The sequence below is a fragment of the Hemitrygon akajei genome, chromosome 31, assembly GCF_048418815.1.
Source record: "Hemitrygon akajei chromosome 31, sHemAka1.3, whole genome shotgun sequence".
Lineage (NCBI taxonomy): Eukaryota > Metazoa > Chordata > Chondrichthyes > Myliobatiformes > Dasyatidae > Hemitrygon > Hemitrygon akajei.
The window spans coordinates 854056-870979 of NC_133154.1; the positions used below are offsets into that span (position 1 = coordinate 854056).

At 58.6% G+C, this 16924-nt stretch overlaps 1 protein-coding gene across 1 annotated transcript in view; it reads left to right on the forward strand.

Annotated features, from left to right (window-relative positions):
- The window catches only part of tex14 (testis expressed 14, intercellular bridge forming factor), an 80849-nt gene that overhangs the window by 40316 nt on the left and 23609 nt on the right, over positions 1–16924 (forward strand). The window contains exons 5-9 of the mRNA XM_073034187.1: positions 13251–13308; positions 13537–13667; positions 14170–14292; positions 14571–14694; positions 16676–16854. Coding sequence (XP_072890288.1) covers positions 13251–13308; positions 13537–13667; positions 14170–14292; positions 14571–14694; positions 16676–16854 — 615 coding nt within the window. The remainder of the gene's footprint in view (positions 1–13250; positions 13309–13536; positions 13668–14169; positions 14293–14570; positions 14695–16675; positions 16855–16924) is intronic.

Below are 16924 nucleotides of genomic sequence, written 5' to 3' on the forward strand. Positions count from 1 at the left end.
CCCTGTCCACCAGAGCCAGCGTGGTCTCCCTGTCCACCAGAGCCAGCGTGGTCTCCCTGTCCACCAGAGCCAGCGTGGTCTCCCTGTCCACCAGAGCCAGCGTGGTCTCCCTGTCCACCAGAGCCAGCCTGGTCTCCCTGTCCACCAGAGCCAGTGTGGTCTCCCTGTCCACACCAGCAGGGTTAGCGTGGTCTCCCTGTCCACACCAGCAAAGCCAACGTGGTCTCCCTGTCCAGCAGAGTTAGTGTGGTCTCCCAGTCCACACCAGCAGGGTTAGCGTGGTCTCCCTGTCCACACCAGCAGGGTTAGCGTGGTCTCCCTGTCCACACCAGCAGGGTTAGCGTGGTCTCCCGTCCACACCGGCAAGTTAGTGTGGCCTCCCTGTCCACCACACCAGCAGAGCCAGCGTGGTCTCCCTGTACACACCAGCAGGGTTAGCGTGGTCTCCCTGTACACACCAGCAGGGTTAGCGTGGTCTCCCTGTCCACACCAGCAGGGTTAGCGTGGTCTCCCGTCCACACCAGCAGAGCCAGCGTGGTCTCCCTGACCGGCAGAGCCAGTGTGGTCTCCCTGTCCACCACACCAGCAGAGCCAGCGTGGTCTCCCTGTCCACAACACCAGCAGAGCCAGCGTGGTCTCCCTGTCCACACCAGCAGGGTTAGCGTGGTCTCCCTGTCCAGCAGACCCAGCGTGGTCTCCCTGTCCACCACACCGGCAGAGTTAGCGTGGTCTCCCTGTCCACCACACCGGCAGAGCCAGCGTGGTCTCCCTGTCCACCACACCAGCAGAGCCAGCGTGGTCTCCCTGTCCAGCAGAGCCAGCGTGGTCTCCCTGTCCACACCAGCAGGGTTAGCGTGGTCTCCCTGTCCAGCAGAGCCAGCGTGGTCTCCCTGTCCAGCAGAGCCAGCGTTGTCTGCCTGTCCACCACACCAGCAGAGCCAGCGTGGTCTCCCTGTCCAGCAGAGCCAGCGTGGTCTCCCGTCCACACCGGCAGAGTTAGCGTGGTCTCCCGTCCACACCGGCAGAGTTAGCGTGGTCTCCCTGTCCACACCAGCAGAGTTAGCGTGGCCTCCCTGTCCACACCAGCAGAGTTAGCGTGGTCTCCCTGTCCACACCAGCAGGGTTAGCGTGGCCTCCCTGTCCACACCGGCAGAGTTAGCGTGGTCTCCCGTCCACACCGGCAGAGTTAGCGTGGTCTCCCGTCCACACCAGCAGAGCCAGCGTGGTCTCCCTGTCCACCACTCCAGCAGAGCCAGCGTGGTCTCCCTGTCCACACCAGCAGGGTTAGCGTGGTCTCCCTGTCCAGCAGAGCCAGCGTGGTCTCCCTGTCCACACCAGCAGGGTTAGCGTGGTCTCCCTGCCCAGCAGAGCCAGCGTGGTCTCCCTGTCCAGCAGAGCCAGCGTGGTCTCCCTGTCCACCACACCAGCAGAGCCAGCGTGGTCTCCCTGTCCGGCAGAGCCAGCGTGGTCTCCCTGTTCGGCAGAGCCGGCGTGGTTTCCCTGTCCACCACACCAGCAGAGCCTGGCTGGTCTCCCTGTCCACCACACCAGCAGAGCCAGGCTGGTCTCCCTGTCCACCACACCAGCAGAGCCAGCGTGGTCTCCCTGTCCACCACACCAGCAGAGCCAGCATGGTCTCCCGTCCACACCGGCAGAGTTAGCGTGGCCACCCTGTCCACCACACCAGCAGAGCCAGCGTGGTCTCCCTGTCCACCACACCAGCAGAGCCAGCGTGGTCTCCCTGTCCACCACACCAGCAGAGTTAGCGTGGTCTCCATGTCCACCACACCAGCAGAGTTAGCGTGGTCTCCCTGTCCACACCGGCAGAGCCAGCGTGGTTTCCCTGTCCACCACACCAGCAGAGCCAGGCTGGTCTCCCTGTCCACCACACCAGCAGAGCCAGGCTGGTCTCACTGTCCACCGCACTAGCAGAGCCAGCGTGGTCTCCCTGTCCACCACACCAGCAGAGCCAGGCTGGTCTCCCTGTCCACCACACCAGCAGAGCCAGCGTGGTTTCCCTGTTCACACCGGCAGAGCCAGCGTGGTCTCCCTGTCCAGCAGAGCCAGCGTGGTCTCCCTGTCCAGCAGAGCCAGCGTGGTCTCCCTGTCCACCACACCAGCAGAGCCAGCGTGGTCTCCCTGTCCAGCAGAGCCAGCGTGGTCTCCCGTCCACACCGGCAGAGTTAGCGTGGTCTCCCTGACCACCACACCAGCAGAGCCAGCGTGGTCTCCCTGTCCAGCAGAGCCAGCGTGGTCTCCCGTCCACACCGGCAGAGTTAGCGTGGCCTCCCTGTCCACACCGGCAGAGTTAGCGTGGTCTCCCGTCCACACCGGCAGAGTTAGCGTGGTCTCCCTGTCCACACCGGCAGAGTTAGCGTGGTCTCCCTGTCCACACAAGCAGAGTTAGCGTGGCCTCCCTGTCCACACCGGCAGGGTTAGCGTGGCCTCCCTGTCCACACAAGCAGAGTTAGCGTGGTCTCCCTGTCCACACCAGCAGAGTTAGCGTGGTCTCCCTGTCCACACCAGCAGAGTTAGCGTGGTCTCCCTGTCCACACCAGCAGAGTTAGCCTGGTCTCCCTGTCCACACCAGCAGGGTTAGCCTGGTCTCCCTGTCCACACCAGCAGGGTTAGCCTGGTCTCCCTGTCCACACCAGCAGGGTTAGCGTGGTCTCCCTGTCCACACCAGCAGGGTTAGCGTGGTCTCCCTGTCCACACCAGCAGGGTTAGCGTGGTCTCCCTGTCCACACCAGCAGGGTTAGCCTGGTCTCCCTGTCCACACCAGCAGGGTTAGCGTGGTCTCCCTGTCCACACCAGCAGGGTTAGCCTGGTCTCCCTGTCCACACCAGCAAGGTTAGCGTGGTCTCCCTGTCCACACCAGCAGGGTTAGCGTGGTCTCCCTGTCCACACCAGCAGGGTTAGCGTGGTCTCCCTGTCCACACCAGCAGGGTTAGCGTGGTCTCCCTGTCCACACCAGCAGGGTTAGCCTGGTCTCCCTGTCCACACCAGCAGGGTTAGCGTGGTCTCCCTGTCCACACCAGCAGGGTTAGCGTGGTCTCCCTGTCCACACCAGCAAAGCCAACGTGGTCTCCCTGTCCAGCAGAGTTAGTGTGGTCTCCCAGTCCACACCAGCAGGGTTAGCGTGGTCTCCCTGTCCACACCAGCAGGGTTAGCGTGGTCTCCCTGTCCACACCAGCAGGGTTAGCGTGGTCTCCCGTCCACACCGGCAAGTTAGTGTGGCCTCCCTGTCCACCACACCAGCAGAGCCAGCGTGGTCTCCCTGTACACACCAGCAGGGTTAGCGTGGTCTCCCTGTCCACACCAGCAGGGTTAGCGTGGTCTCCCGTCCACACCAGCAGAGCCAGCGTGGTCTCCCTGACCGGCAGAGCCAGTGTGGTCTCCCTGTCCACCACACCAGCAGAGCCAGCGTGGTCTCCCTGTCCACAACACCAGCAGAGCCAGCGTGGTCTCCCTGTCCACACCAGCAGGGTTAGCGTGGTCTCCCTGTCCACCACACCGGCAGAGCCAGCGTGGTCTCCCTGTCCACCACACCAGCAGAGCCAGCGTGGTCTCCCTGTCTAGCAGAGCCAGCGTGGTCTCCCTGTCCACACCAGCAGGGTTAGCGTGGTCTCCCTGTCCAGCAGAGCCAGCGTGGTCTCCCTGTCCAGCAGAGCCAGCGTTGTCTCCCTGTCCACCACACCAGCAGAGCCAGCGTGGTCTCCCTGTCCAGCAGAGCCAGCGTGGTCTCCCTGTCCAGCAGAGCCAGCGTGGTCTCCCGTCCACACCGGCAGAGTTAGCGTGGTCTCCCGTCCACACCGGCAGAGTTAGCGTGGCCTCCCTGTCCACACCAGCAGAGTTAGCGTGGCCTCCCTGTCCACACCAGCAGAGTTAGCGTGGTCTCCCTGTCCACACCAGCAGGGTTAGCGTGGCCTCCCTGTCCACACCGGCAGAGTTAGCGTGGTCTCCCGTCCACACCGGCAGAGTTAGCGTGGTCTCCCGTCCACACCAGCAGAGCCAGCGTGGTCTCCCTGTCCACACCAGCAGGGTTAGCGTGGTCTCCCTGTCCAGCAGAGCCAGCGTGGTCTCCCTGTCCACACCAGCAGGGTTAGCGTGGTCTCCCTGCCCAGCAGAGCCAGCGTGGTCTCCCTGTCCAGCAGAGCCAGCGTGGTCTCCCTGTCCACCACACCAGCAGAGCCAGCGTGGTCTCCCTGTCCGGCAGAGCCAGCGTGGTCTCCCTGTTCGGCAGAGCCGGCGTGGTTTCCCTGTCCACCACACCAGCAGAGCCTGGCTGGTCTCCCTGTCCACCACACCAGCAGAGCCAGGCTGGTCTCCCTGTCCACCACACCAGCAGAGCCAGCGTGGTCTCCCTGTCCACCACACCAGCAGAGCCAGCATGGTCTCCCGTCCACACCGGCAGAGTTAGCGTGGCCACCCTGTCCACCACACCAGCAGAGCCAGCGTGGTCTCCCTGTCCACCACACCAGCAGAGCCAGCGTGGTCTCCCTGTCCACCACACCAGCAGAGTTAGCGTGGTCTCCATGTCCACCACACCAGCAGAGTTAGCGTGGTCTCCCTGTCCACACCGGCAGAGCCAGCGTGGTTTCCCTGTCCACCACACCAGCAGAGCCAGGCTGGTCTCCCTGTCCACCACACCAGCAGAGCCAGGCTGGTCTCACTGTCCACCGCACTAGCAGAGCCAGCGTGGTCTCCCTGTCCACCACACCAGCAGAGCCAGGCTGGTCTCCCTGTCCACCACACCAGCAGAGCCAGCGTGGTTTCCCTGTTCACACCGGCAGAGCCAGCGTGGTCTCCCTGTCCAGCAGAGCCAGCGTGGTCTCCCTGTCCGGCAGAGTCAGCGTGGTCTCCCTGTCCGGCAGAGCCAGAGTGGTCTCCCTGTCCACCACACCAGCAGAGCCAGCGTGGTCTCCCTGTCCACCACACCAGCAGAGCCAGCGTGGTCTCCCTGTTCACCACACCAGCAGAGCCAGTGTGGTCTCCCTGTCAACACCAGCAGAGCCAGCGTGGTCTCCCTGTCCACCACACCAGCAGAGCCAGCGTGGTCTCCTTGTCCACCACACCAGCAGAACCAGCGTGGTCTCCTTGTCCACCACACCAGCAGAGCCAGCGTGGTCTCCCTGTCCACCACACCAGCACAGCCAGCGTGGTCTCCCTGTCCACCACACCAGCACAGCCAGCGTGGTCTCCCTGTCCACCACACCAGCAGAGCCAGCGTGGTCTCCCTGTCTACCACACCAGCAGAGCCGGCGTGGTCTCCCTGTCCAGCAGAGCCAGCGTGGTCTCCCGTCCACACCGGCAGAGTTAGCGTGGTCTCCCTGTCCACCACACCAACTGAGCCAGCGTGGTCTCCCTGTCCACCGCACCAGCAGAGCCAGCGTGGTCTCCCTGTCCACCACACCAGCAGAGCCAGCGTGGTCTCCCTGTCCAGCAGAGCCAGCGTGGTCTCCCTGTCCACCAGAGCCAGCGTGGTCTCCCTGTCCACCAGAGCCAGCGTGGTCTCCCTGTCCACCAGAGCCAGCGTGGTCTCCCTGTCCACCACACCAGCAGAGCCAACGTGGTCTCCCTGTCCAGCAGAGCCAGCGTGGTCTCCCTGTCCACACCAGCAGGGTTAGCGTGGTCTCCCTGTCCAGCAGAGCCAGCGTGGTCTCCCTGTCCAGCAGAGCCAGCGTGGTCTCCCTGTCCGCACCAGCTGGGTTAGCGTGGTCTCCCTGTCCAGCAGAGCCAGCGTGGTCTCCCTGTCCACCACACCAGCAGAGCCAGGCTGGTCTCCCTGTCCACCACACCAGCAGAGCCAGGCTGGTCTCCCTGTCCACCACACCAGCAGAGCCAGGCTGGTCTCCCTGTTCACCACACCAGCAGAGCCAGCGTGGTCTCCCTGTCCGGCAGAGCCAGCGTGGTCTCCCTGTCCGGCAGAGCCGGCGTGGTCTCCCTGTCCACCACACCAGCAGAGCCAGCGTGGTCTCCCTGTCCACCATACCAGCAGAGCCAGCGTGGTCTCCCTGTCCACCACACCAGCAGAGCCAGCGTGGTCTCCCTGTCCACAACACCAGCAGAGCCAGCGTGGTCTCCCTGTCCACACCAGCAGGGTTAGCTTGGTCTCCCTGTCCACACCAGCAGGGTTAGCGTGGTCTCCCTGTCCAGCAGAGCCAGCGTGGTCTCCCTGTCCGGCAGAGCCAGCGTGGTCTCCCGTCCACACCGGCAGAGTTAGCGTGGTCTCCCTGTCCACCACACCAGCAGAGCCAGCGTGGTCTCCCTGTCCACCACACCAGCAGAGCCAGCGTGGTCTCCCTGTCCACCACACCAGCAGAGCCAGCGTGGTCTCCCTGTCCACCAGAGCCAGCGTGGTCTCCCTGTCCACCAGAGCCAGCGTGGTCTCCCTGTCCACCAGAGCCAGCGTGGTCTCCCTGTCCACCAGAGCCAGCGTGGTCTCCCTGTCCACCAGAGCCAGCCTGGTCTCCCTGTCCACCAGAGCCAGCGTGGTCTCCCTGTCCACCAGAGCCAGCGTGGTCTCCCTGTCCACCACACCGGCAGAGTTAGCGTGGCCTCCCTGTCCACCAGAGCCAGCGTGGTCTCCCTGTCCACCACACCGGCAGAGTTAGCGTGGTCTCCCGTCCACACCGGCAGAGTTAGCGTGGTCTCCCTGTCCACCACACCAGCAGAGCCAGCGTGGTCTCCCTGTCCAGCAGAGCCAGCGTGGTCTCCCTGTCCACACCAGCAGGGTTTGCGTGGTCTCCCTGTCCAGCAGAGCCAGCGTGGTCTCCCTGTCCAGCAGAGCCAGCGTTGTCTCCCTGTCCACCACACCAGCAGAGCCAGCGTGGTATCCCTGTCCAGCAGAGCCAGCGTGGTCTCCCTGTCCACCACTCCAGCAGAGCCAGCGTGGTCTCCCTGTCCACACCAGCAGGGTTAGCGTGGTCTCCCTGTCCAGCAGAGCCAGCGTGGTATACCTGTCCACACCGGCAGAGTTAGCGTGGTCTCCCTGTCCACACTGGCAGGGTTAGCGTGGTCGTCATGTCCACCACACCAGCAGAGTTAGCGTGGTCTCCCGTCCACACCGGCAGAGTTAGCGTGGTCTCCCAGTCCACACCGGCAGAGTTAGCGTGGCCTCCCTGTCCAGCAGAGCCAGCGTGGTCTCCCTGTCCACCACTCCAGCAGAGCCAGTGTGGTCTCCCTGTCCACACCAGCAGGGTTAGCGTGGTCTCCCTGTCCAGCAGAGCCAGCGTGGTCTCCCTGTCCACACCGGCAGAGTTAGCGTGGTCTCCATGTCCACCACACCAGCAGAGTTAGCGTGGTCTCCCTGTCCACACCGGCAGAGTTAGCGTAGTCTCCATGTCCAGCAGAGCCAGCGTGGTCTCCAGTCCACACCGGCAGAGTTAGCGTGGCCTCCCTGTCCACCACACCAGCTGAGCCAGCATGGTCTCCCTGTCCACCACACCGGCAGAGTTAGCGTGGTCTCCCTGTCCACACCGGCAGGGTTAGCGTGGTCGTCATGTCCACCACACCAGCAGAGTTAGCGTGGTCTCCCGTCCACACCGGCAGAGTTAGCGTGGTCTCCCAGTCCACACCGGCAGAGTTAGCGTGGCCTCCCTGTCCAGCAGAGCCAGCGTGGTCTCCCTGTCCACCACTCCAGCAGAGCCAGTGTGGTCTCCCTGTCCACACCAGCAGGGTTAGCGTGGTCTCCCTGTCCAGCAGAGCCAGCGTGGTCTCCCTGTCCACACCGGCAGAGTTAGCGTGGTCTCCATGTCCACCACACCAGCAGAGTTAGCGTGGTCTCCCTGTCCACACCGGCAGAGTTAGCGTAGTCTCCATGTCCAGCAGAGCCAGCGTGGTCTCCAGTCCACACCGGCAGAGTTAGCGTGGCCTCCCTGTCCACCACACCAGCTGAGCCAGCGTGGTCTCCCTGTCCACCACACCGGCAGAGTTAGCGTGGTCTCCCTGTCCACACCGGCAGGGTTAGCGTGGTCGTCATGTCCACCACACCAGCAGAGTTAGCGTGGTCTCCCGTCCACACCGGCAGAGTTAGCGTGGTCTCCCAGTCCACACCGGCAGAGTTAGCGTGGCCTCCCTGTCCAGCAGAGCCAGCGTGGTCTCCCTGTCCACCACTCCAGCAGAGCCAGTGTGGTCTCCCTGTCCACACCAGCAGGGTTAGCGTGGTCTCCCTGTCCAGCAGAGCCAGCGTGGTCTCCCTGTCCACACCGGCAGAGTTAGCGTGGTCTCCATGTCCACCACACCAGCAGAGTTAGCGTGGTCTCCCTGTCCACACCGGCAGAGTTAGCGTAGTCTCCATGTCCAGCAGAGCCAGCGTGGTCTCCAGTCCACACCGGCAGAGTTAGCGTGGCCTCCCTGTCCACCACACCAGCTGAGCCAGCGTGGTCTCCCTGTCCACCACACCGGCAGAGTTAGCGTGGCCTCCCTGTCCACACCGGCAGAGTTAGCGTGGTCTCCATGTCCACCACACCAGCAGAGTTAGCGTGGTCTCCCTGTCCACACCGGCAGAGTTAGCGTGGTCTCCCTGTCCACACCGGCAGAGTTAGCGTGGCCTCCCTGTCCACACCGGCAGAGTTAGCGTGGCCTCCCTGTCCACACCGGCAGAGTTAGCGTGGTCTCCATGTCCACCACACCAGCAGAGTTAGCGTGGTCTCCCTGTCCACACCAGCAGAGTTAGTGTGGCCTCCCTGTCCACACCAGCAGAGTTAGTGTGGCCTCCCTGTCCACACCAGCAGAGTTAGTGTGGCCTCCCTGTCCACACCAGCAGAGTTAGTGTGGCCTCCCTGTCCACACCAGCAGAGTTAGTGTGGCCTCCCTGTCCACCACACCAGCAGAGTTAGTGTGGCCTCCCTGTCCACCACACCAGCAGAGTTAGTGTGGTCTCCCTGTCCACACCAGCAGAGTTAGTGTGGTCTCCCTGTCCACACCAGCAGAGTTAGTGTGGTCTCCCAGTCCACACCAGCAGAGTTAGTGTGGCCTCCCTGTCCACACCAGCAGAGTTAGTGTGGCCTCCCTGTCCACACCAGCAGAGTTAGTGTGGCCTCCCTGTCCACACCAGCAGAGTTAGTGTGGCCTCCCTGTCCACACCAGCAGAGTTAGTGTGGCCTCCCTGTCCACACCAGCAGAGTTAGTGTGGCCTCCCTGTCCACACCAGCAGAGTTAGTGTGGCCTCCCTGTCCACCACACCAGCAGAGTTAGAGTGGCCTCCCTGTCCACACCAGCAGAGTTAGTGTGGCCTCCCTGTCCACACCAGCAGAGTTAGTGTGATCTCCCTGTCCACACCAGCAGAGTTAGTGTGGCCTCCCTGTCCACACCAGCAGAGTTAGTGTGGCCTCCCTGTCCACACCAGCAGAGTTAGTGTGGCCTCCCTGTCCACACCAGCAGAGTTAGTGTGGCCTCCCTGTCCACACCAGCAGAGATAGTGTGGCCTCCCTGTCCACACCAGCAGAGTTAGTGTGGCCTCCCTGTCCACACCAGCAGAGTTAGTGTGGCCTCCCTGTCCACACCAGCAGAGTTAGTGTGGCCTCCCTGTCCACACCAGTAGAGTTAGTGTGGCCTCCCTGTCCACACCAGCAGAGTTAGTGTGGCCTCCCTGTCCACACCAGTAGAGTTAGTGTGGCCTCCCTGTCCACACCAGCAGAGTTAGTGTGGCCTCCCTGTCCACACCAGCAGAGTTAGTGTGGCCTCCCTGTCCACACCAGCAGAGTTAGTGTGGCCTCCCTGTCCACACCAGCAGAGTTAGTGTGGCCTCCCTGTCCACACCAGCAGAGTTAGTGTGGCCTCCCTGTCCACACCAGCAGAGTTAGTGTGGCCTCCCTGTCCACACCAGCAGAGTTAGTGTGGCCTCCCTGTCCACACCAGCAGAGTTAGTGTGGCCTCCCTGTCCACACCAGCAGAGTTAGTGTGATCTCCCTGTCCACACCAGCAGAGTTAGTGTGGCCTCCCTGTCCACACCAGCAGAGTTAGTGTGGCCTCCCTGTCCACACCAGCAGAGTTAGTGTGGCCTCCCTGTCCACACCAGCAGAGTTAGTGTGGCCTCCCTGTCCACACCAGCAGAGTTAGTGTGGCCTCCCTGTCCACACCAGCAGAGTTAATGTGGCCTCCCTGTCCACACCAGCAGAGTTAGTGTGGTCTCCCTTTCCACCACACCAGCAGAGTTAGTGTGGTCTCCCAGTCCACACCAGCAGAGTTAGTGTGGTCTCCCTGTCCACCACACCAGCAGAGTTAGTGTGGTCTCCCTGTCCACCACACCAGCAGAGTTAGTGTGGCCTCCCTGTCCACACCAGCAGAGTTAGTGTGGCCTCCCTGTCCACACCAGCAGAGTTAGTGTTATCTCCCTGTCCACACCAGCAGAGTTAGTGTGGCCTCCCTGTCCACCACACCAGCAGAGTTAGTGTGGTCTCCCTGTCCACACCAGCAGAGTTAGTGTGGTCTCCCTGTCCACACCAGCAGAGTTAGTGTGGTCTCCCTGTCCACACCAGCAGAGTTAGTGTGGTCTCCCAGTCCACTCCAGCAGAGTTAGTGTGGCCTCCCTGTCCACCACACCAGCAGAGTTAGTGTGGCCTCCCTGTCCACACCAGCAGAGTTAGTGTTGTCTCCCTGTCCACACCAGCAGAGTTGGTGTGGTCTCCCAGTCCACACCAGCAGAGTTAGTGTGGCCTCCCTGTCCACCACACCAGCAGAGTTAGTGTGGCCTCCCTGTCCACCACACCAGCAGAGTTAGTGTGGTCTCCCTGTCCACACCAGCAGAGTTAGTGTGGTCTCCCAGTCCACACCAGCAGAGTTAGTGTGGTCTCCCAGTCCACACCAGCAGAGTTAGTGTGGCCTCCCTGTCCACACCAGCAGAGTTAGTGTGGTCTCCCTGTCCACACCAGCAGAGTTAGTGTGGTCTCCCAGTCCACACCAGCAGAGCTAGTGTGGTCTCCCTGTCCACACCAGCAGAGTTAGTGTGGTCTCCCAGTCCACACCAGCAGAGCTAGTGTGGTCTCCATGTCCACACCAGCAGAGTTAGTGTGGTCTCCCAGTCCACACCAGCAGGTAGCAAACATAACTACTAACAATTCTGCTAAATCTACTCTTTTGGGACAATGATCACTGCAGTGCAAAGCCTGTAATTTCCCACTTTTGAACTTTCTGTGTGAGTGTGATTTTGTGGTATATATTTGATGAGCTGGACTCTGAAAAGTACAGGTATGGCCACTGTGGCCTTTACTGGAGAGGACTTGGGGCCAGACTGACTTGTGGGGCCCAAACCTAAGAGCAGATAACGAACAGATGTTTAACCAATTTAAGCACCAAGCCAGATTAAAAGAGATTAAGGTGTCAAGACTGAGGGTGAAGGACAAACCAGTGTTCAGCTCACTACTCAGGAGGGTTTACTCACCTCGGTACTGAACCTGGCTTCACAGCCGTGATGTGTAACTGTCTTTGTGGTTTGTGCTTTTTTTTGTGAATTCATTGTGATTCTTTGTTTTGCGGTTTTCTGTGAGGAGATGAATCTCAAAGTTGTACCTTATATGGTATATCTACTTTGAACTGTGAACTAATAACATACTCCACCAGCAATCTAACCCTTCCCTGCCACGTGGCCCTCCTTTTTTCTATCCATCCTGTGCCTATCTCAGAGTCTTAAATATCTGTAATTTATCTGCCACTACTGCCACCTCTGGTTCTACACAACCAGCACTCTCTTGTTTCAAAAAAAAATGTAACTGAATCCCCCCACAAACTTTCCTCCAATCACCTTAAAAGGATGTCCTCTGGTATTGGCCATTGCCACCCTGGGAAAATGTCTCTGGCTGTCCACTCGATCTAGACCAGGGGTTCCCAACCTGGGGTGCCTGCACCCCCTGGAGAGTGGCTTGTGTGCTTTAGTGACAAGTCACGAGTCATCACTCAGCCAGCTGCCAGTGTGCCTTGAGAAGTAGTAGTAACGTTGTCCCAAGCACACTCCAGTCTCCCGCTGCCCGAGTCGAGAGAGACGTAAACTCACTCCAGTCTCCCGCTGCCCGAGTCGAGAGAGACGTAAACTCACTCCAGTCTCCCGCTGCCCGAGTCGAGAGAGACGTAAACTCACTCCAGTGTCCCGCTGCCTGAGTCGAGAGAGACGTAAACTCACTCCAGTCTCCCGCTGCCCGAGTCGAGAGAGACGTAAACTCACTCCAATCTCCCGCTGCCCGAGTCGAGAGAGACGTAAACTCACTCCAGTCTCCCGCTGCCCGAGTCGAGAGAGACATAAACTCACTCCAGTCTCCCGCTGCCCGAGTCGAGAGAGACGTAAACTCACTCCAGTCTCCCGCTGCCCGAGTCGAGAGAGACATAAACTCACTCCAGTCTCCCGCTGCCCGAGTCAGCATTGAGGATTCTTACACCTCAGAGTTGAGGAGTGTCATCAATTTACTGTTTACAATTTTTTCTGAATAAATTAGAATCTAATTGCTCAATTTATATTTGCATTTTATGCACTGAGTTAAAAGCTTATTTTTTAAAGTTTAATTTGTTCACCCGTAGTATTGTATGTGGTTCAATTTGTGGTTCAAAAATTAGAAATTAGAGTTCTTCATCTTCAAATGTGATATTACTTTTGTAGGGGGTGCGAACATTAATCAAACATTTCCTAGGGGTGTGGGGCATAGAAAAGGTTGGGAACCACTGATCTAGAATCTCATAATCTTATACAGCTCTGTCAAATTACCTCTCTGTGGTGACATGACAGAGTGTGATCTGACCAGGGTTTTATAGAGCTGCAACATTACCTCGTGGCTTTTGAACTCAAACCCCCCCCCCCCCCCGACTAAAGAAGATCAACACTCTGTACACCTTCTCAACAATTCTGTCAGTTGCCTGCTAACTTTCGAGGGATCTGTGGTTGTGAACCCCAGGATTTCTCTGTTCCTCCACACTGTGGAATCCTGCCATTAAGCGTGTATTCTGCCTTGAAGTTCGACCTTCTAAAGTGAATCACTTTACACATTTCTGGATTGAACTCCACCTGCCATTTCTCAGCCCAGCTGACCTGACAGAGAAGGACCCCCATTCAACTCCCCTCAGGAAAGGGATTTGTGCAGACCATGATAACCCCATCCCAGCCAAACAGCTTAGAGGTTGAGAGAGAGAGAGAGAAAGTAAGTGTGTCTGTCTGTCTGTGGGGGGGGAGGGGTAATTGATTAGATGTTTTGGATAGTGGGGCTGTGGGGTGATACAGCTGGGATTCTCTGTCAGACAGTCACCACCCACTGCTTACTCTTCAGGACATCCAGGTCTGACGTTGGCAGTTCAGCTGGGACACACAGCTTTGGCTTTGGGAAGGTAAGTGTGTTGTGGATCCCCGTGGTCTCCAAACCATCCCTGGGACCAACCCCGTGGGATTCTATGCTCCCGGGGTTCACTGGGGTCCAACCCTGTGGGGTTCCACACTCTCGCAGGGCCCTGCCACCCTGGGACTTGACTCACACATCCCCTGAGACCCTCTCCACAGTGTGATTCTGGTACATGTATTTAGATCTGTCTGTTTCTCTCCCTCTCCCCGGTCTGTAGCTGTGCCAGTGTGGTCGCCGAGGTGTAGGTGTGTTGGGATCGGTGCCAGTTCTGGGTGACAGGGATCTGCACCATACGGACAGCGAGCCCGATATCAGCTACCCCAATGGGCCCCTCACCCGCATGTGCAAGTGGGTACAGCTGGGCACTCCGTCTTCGGGGAGTGGCACTGAGGGAGCTGGGACTGGGAGGGGTGAGTGGGAGAGGGGTGGGGAAGGCGAAGTGGAAACAGTGAAGGGGAGGAGGGAGGGAATCAGACGAGGGAGCAGTGAGGGGAAGAGGAATCAGACGAGGGAGCAGTGAGGGGAGGAGGGAGGGACAATCAGACGAGGGAGCAGTGAGCGGAGGAGGAATCAGATGAGGGAGCAGTGAGGGGAGGAGGGAGGGACAATCAGACGAGGGAGGAGGGAGGGAGAATCAGATGAGGGTGTGAGGGGGAATCAGATGAGGGAGCAGTGAGTGGAGGAGGGAGGGAGAATCAGATGAGGGAGCAGTGATAGGGAATGGGGAGGGTTGAAGGGAAAGAGTCTGGGGTGAGAGTGCATACAGGCTGTGGGAGCTGGGAGGGTTTGTGAAGGAGGTCCTACAGGAGGGATGGTGTACATGGTACTGACAGACTGTACTGTCCCACAGCTGGATGTGGGAGGGGCAGCGAGTGACGGTGAGGGAGTTGAAGCCTCCTCGACTCTCCCACTCCCACTCCCAGAAGGGGCTGTGCACCTCTGACCTCCTCGTCACTGAACTGGAGCACTGCAGGTACGGAAGCAGGATCTTGTCTGTCCTCCCCTTGCCTTGCTGATGACCCCTCTCCCTCCCCTCCTACCCCCAACCCCCCACTCCCCTCCCCCTTGCCTTGTGGATGACTCCCCTCCCCTTGCCTTGCTGATGACCCCACCCCTTGTCTTGCTGACCACCCTCCCCTCTTCTCCTTCCTGACACCTCTCTTCCTCTCCCTAACCTCCGCCTCGTCCCATCACCTCCACCCCCCAGCACCCGGTTTAGTCACTGAGCTGAGGTGTGCTGTTGTTTTCCAGCCATCTATATCACCCCAACCTGCTGCTGCTGATGGCGGTATGTCTGTCAGAGAGTTTGGCCCAGTTGCGGCTGGTGTATCAGCGAGTGGGGCTGGGTTCCCTCTACATCGTCCTTCATCAGCAGGTGAGTGACACACTTCCTCCCCTGCGTGTTCCCCGGACACGTGGGACCTCTTTGCGTTCGGGATCTGTGTGCTCTCATTAGCCACAGGTGAGGGCCTGGTCTGGAGGTTAGCCAATGTTGATTCGAACGTAGCCTTGAATCAGAATTGGAATCAAAATCAGATTTTTAATAGTTGACATGTGTTGTGAAATTTGTTGTTTTGTGGCAGCAATACACAAAAAAAGTTACTGTAAGTTACAAAAGGAAAGTTTTAAAAAAGTGCTAATCTGATGGACGAGGGGAAGAAGCTGTTTCTGAGTCATTGAGTGTGAGTCTTCAGGCTCCTGTACCTCCTCCCCGATGGTAGCAATGAGAAGAGGGCATGTCCTGGGTGATGAATGATACTTTTTTGAAGCATCGCCTTTGGAAGAGGATACTAGTACCCATGATGGAGCTGGCTGGATTTACAACTTTCTGCAACCTTTTCGATCAACTCCAATGGCGCCGCCATATTAAATGATGATGGAACCAGTTAGAATGCTCTCCATGGTACCTCTAGAAATTTGTGAGAGTCTTTGATAACATATCTCCTCAAATTCCTAATGAAATGTAGCGGCTGGTGTGCCTTCTTTGTAATTGATCCATGTGTTACACCCAGGATAGATCCTCAGACGTTGCCACCTAGGAACTTGAAACTGCTCGCGCTTTCCACTGCTGACCCCTCGATGGGAACTGTTCTGTGATCCCTTAACATCCCCCTTCTGAAGGGGATCCCACAATCAGTTCCTTACTCTTACTGATGTAGAGTACAAGGTTGTTGCTGTGACACCACTCAACAAGCTGATCTGTCTTGCTCCTGTACGCCCCCTCGTCACCATCTGTGATTCTGCCGACAGCAGTGATGTCATTGGCGAACTTAGTGATGGCATTTGCTCTGTGTCGCCACAGTTGTGGGTGTAGAGAGGGTTGAACAGTGGGATAAGCATGCTTCCTTGCGGTGCAGCTGGTGGTTTTCAGCATGGATATTTTTTCTGATCTGCTCTGACTGTGATTTCCTGGTGAGGAACTCAAGCATCCAGCTGCAGAGGGAGGTGCATCGTGCCTGAAAGCAGCCATGCAAATAGACAGGGCGGCAAAGGAGGTATACAGCACCCTTGTCTTCATCAACTGGCGAGTTGAGTATAAGAGATGAGAAGTCACGTTGCAGGTTTGTAAAACTAGCCAGGCTACACTTGCAGTATTGTATGCAGTTCTGGTCACCCCAGTACAGGAAGGATGTTTGGGGGAGGGTGGTTTGGAGAAGGTGCAGATGAGATTCACAGGGTGCTGCCTGGATTTGAAGGCATGAGCTATAAGGAGAGGCTGGACAAACTTGGGTTGCTTTCTCTGCAGCGGTGGAGGCTGAGGGACACCTGATAAAAGTTTAACATTGTGTGTTGCCAGGGTTGGTGATAGAAACAGATACGATGGAGGTGATTATGTGGCTGGTAGACAGGCATGTGAAAGTGCAGAGAATGGAGGGATTTGGAATTGGTTTATTATTGTCACGTGTATGGTGATACAGTGAAAAGCTTCTCTCGCATACTCTTCATACAGATCAGATCATTACACTGTATATTGAGGTAGAACAAGGGAAAACTATAACAGAATGCAGAATAAAGTGTTACAGTTACAGAGAGTGCAGTGCAGAGAGTCTGCACGTTCTCCCCGTGATGCGTGGGTTTTTTGGGGGGCTCTGGTTTCCTCCCACATTCCAAGGACGTAGCGGTTAGAGTTAGTGAGCCGTGGGCACGCTGTGTTGGCACCAGAAGCACAGCAACTCTTGCAGGCTGCCCCCAGCACACCCTCAGACTGTGTTGGTTGTTGATGCAGACAAGGCTTTTCACTCTGTGTTTCAGTGTTTCGACGTACATGTGACAAATAAGGCTGATCTTTAATTTGGAACTGTTGGGCAGACACTTGCTGAAGGGCTGCATTGAGCTGTGCTCTGTGTCCTGTATAGCGGGCGGCGACGGATGGGCTGGGTGTGCGGGAGGCCGTCCCCCTCCTCTCCCAGATATGTGAAGCTTTGCTATTCCTGCACTCCCGAGGATACCTTCACCGATCTCTCACCTCCCACGCCGTGCAGCTGGTGGGATTGGGCCAGGCCAAGCTGGGCAACCTTGAATATCTACAGGAAAGGTATGATGGGGGGGCATGGGGGAAGACAGGGTGGGGCAGTGGGTCCCTGCGGAAAGATACAGAGGAAGGT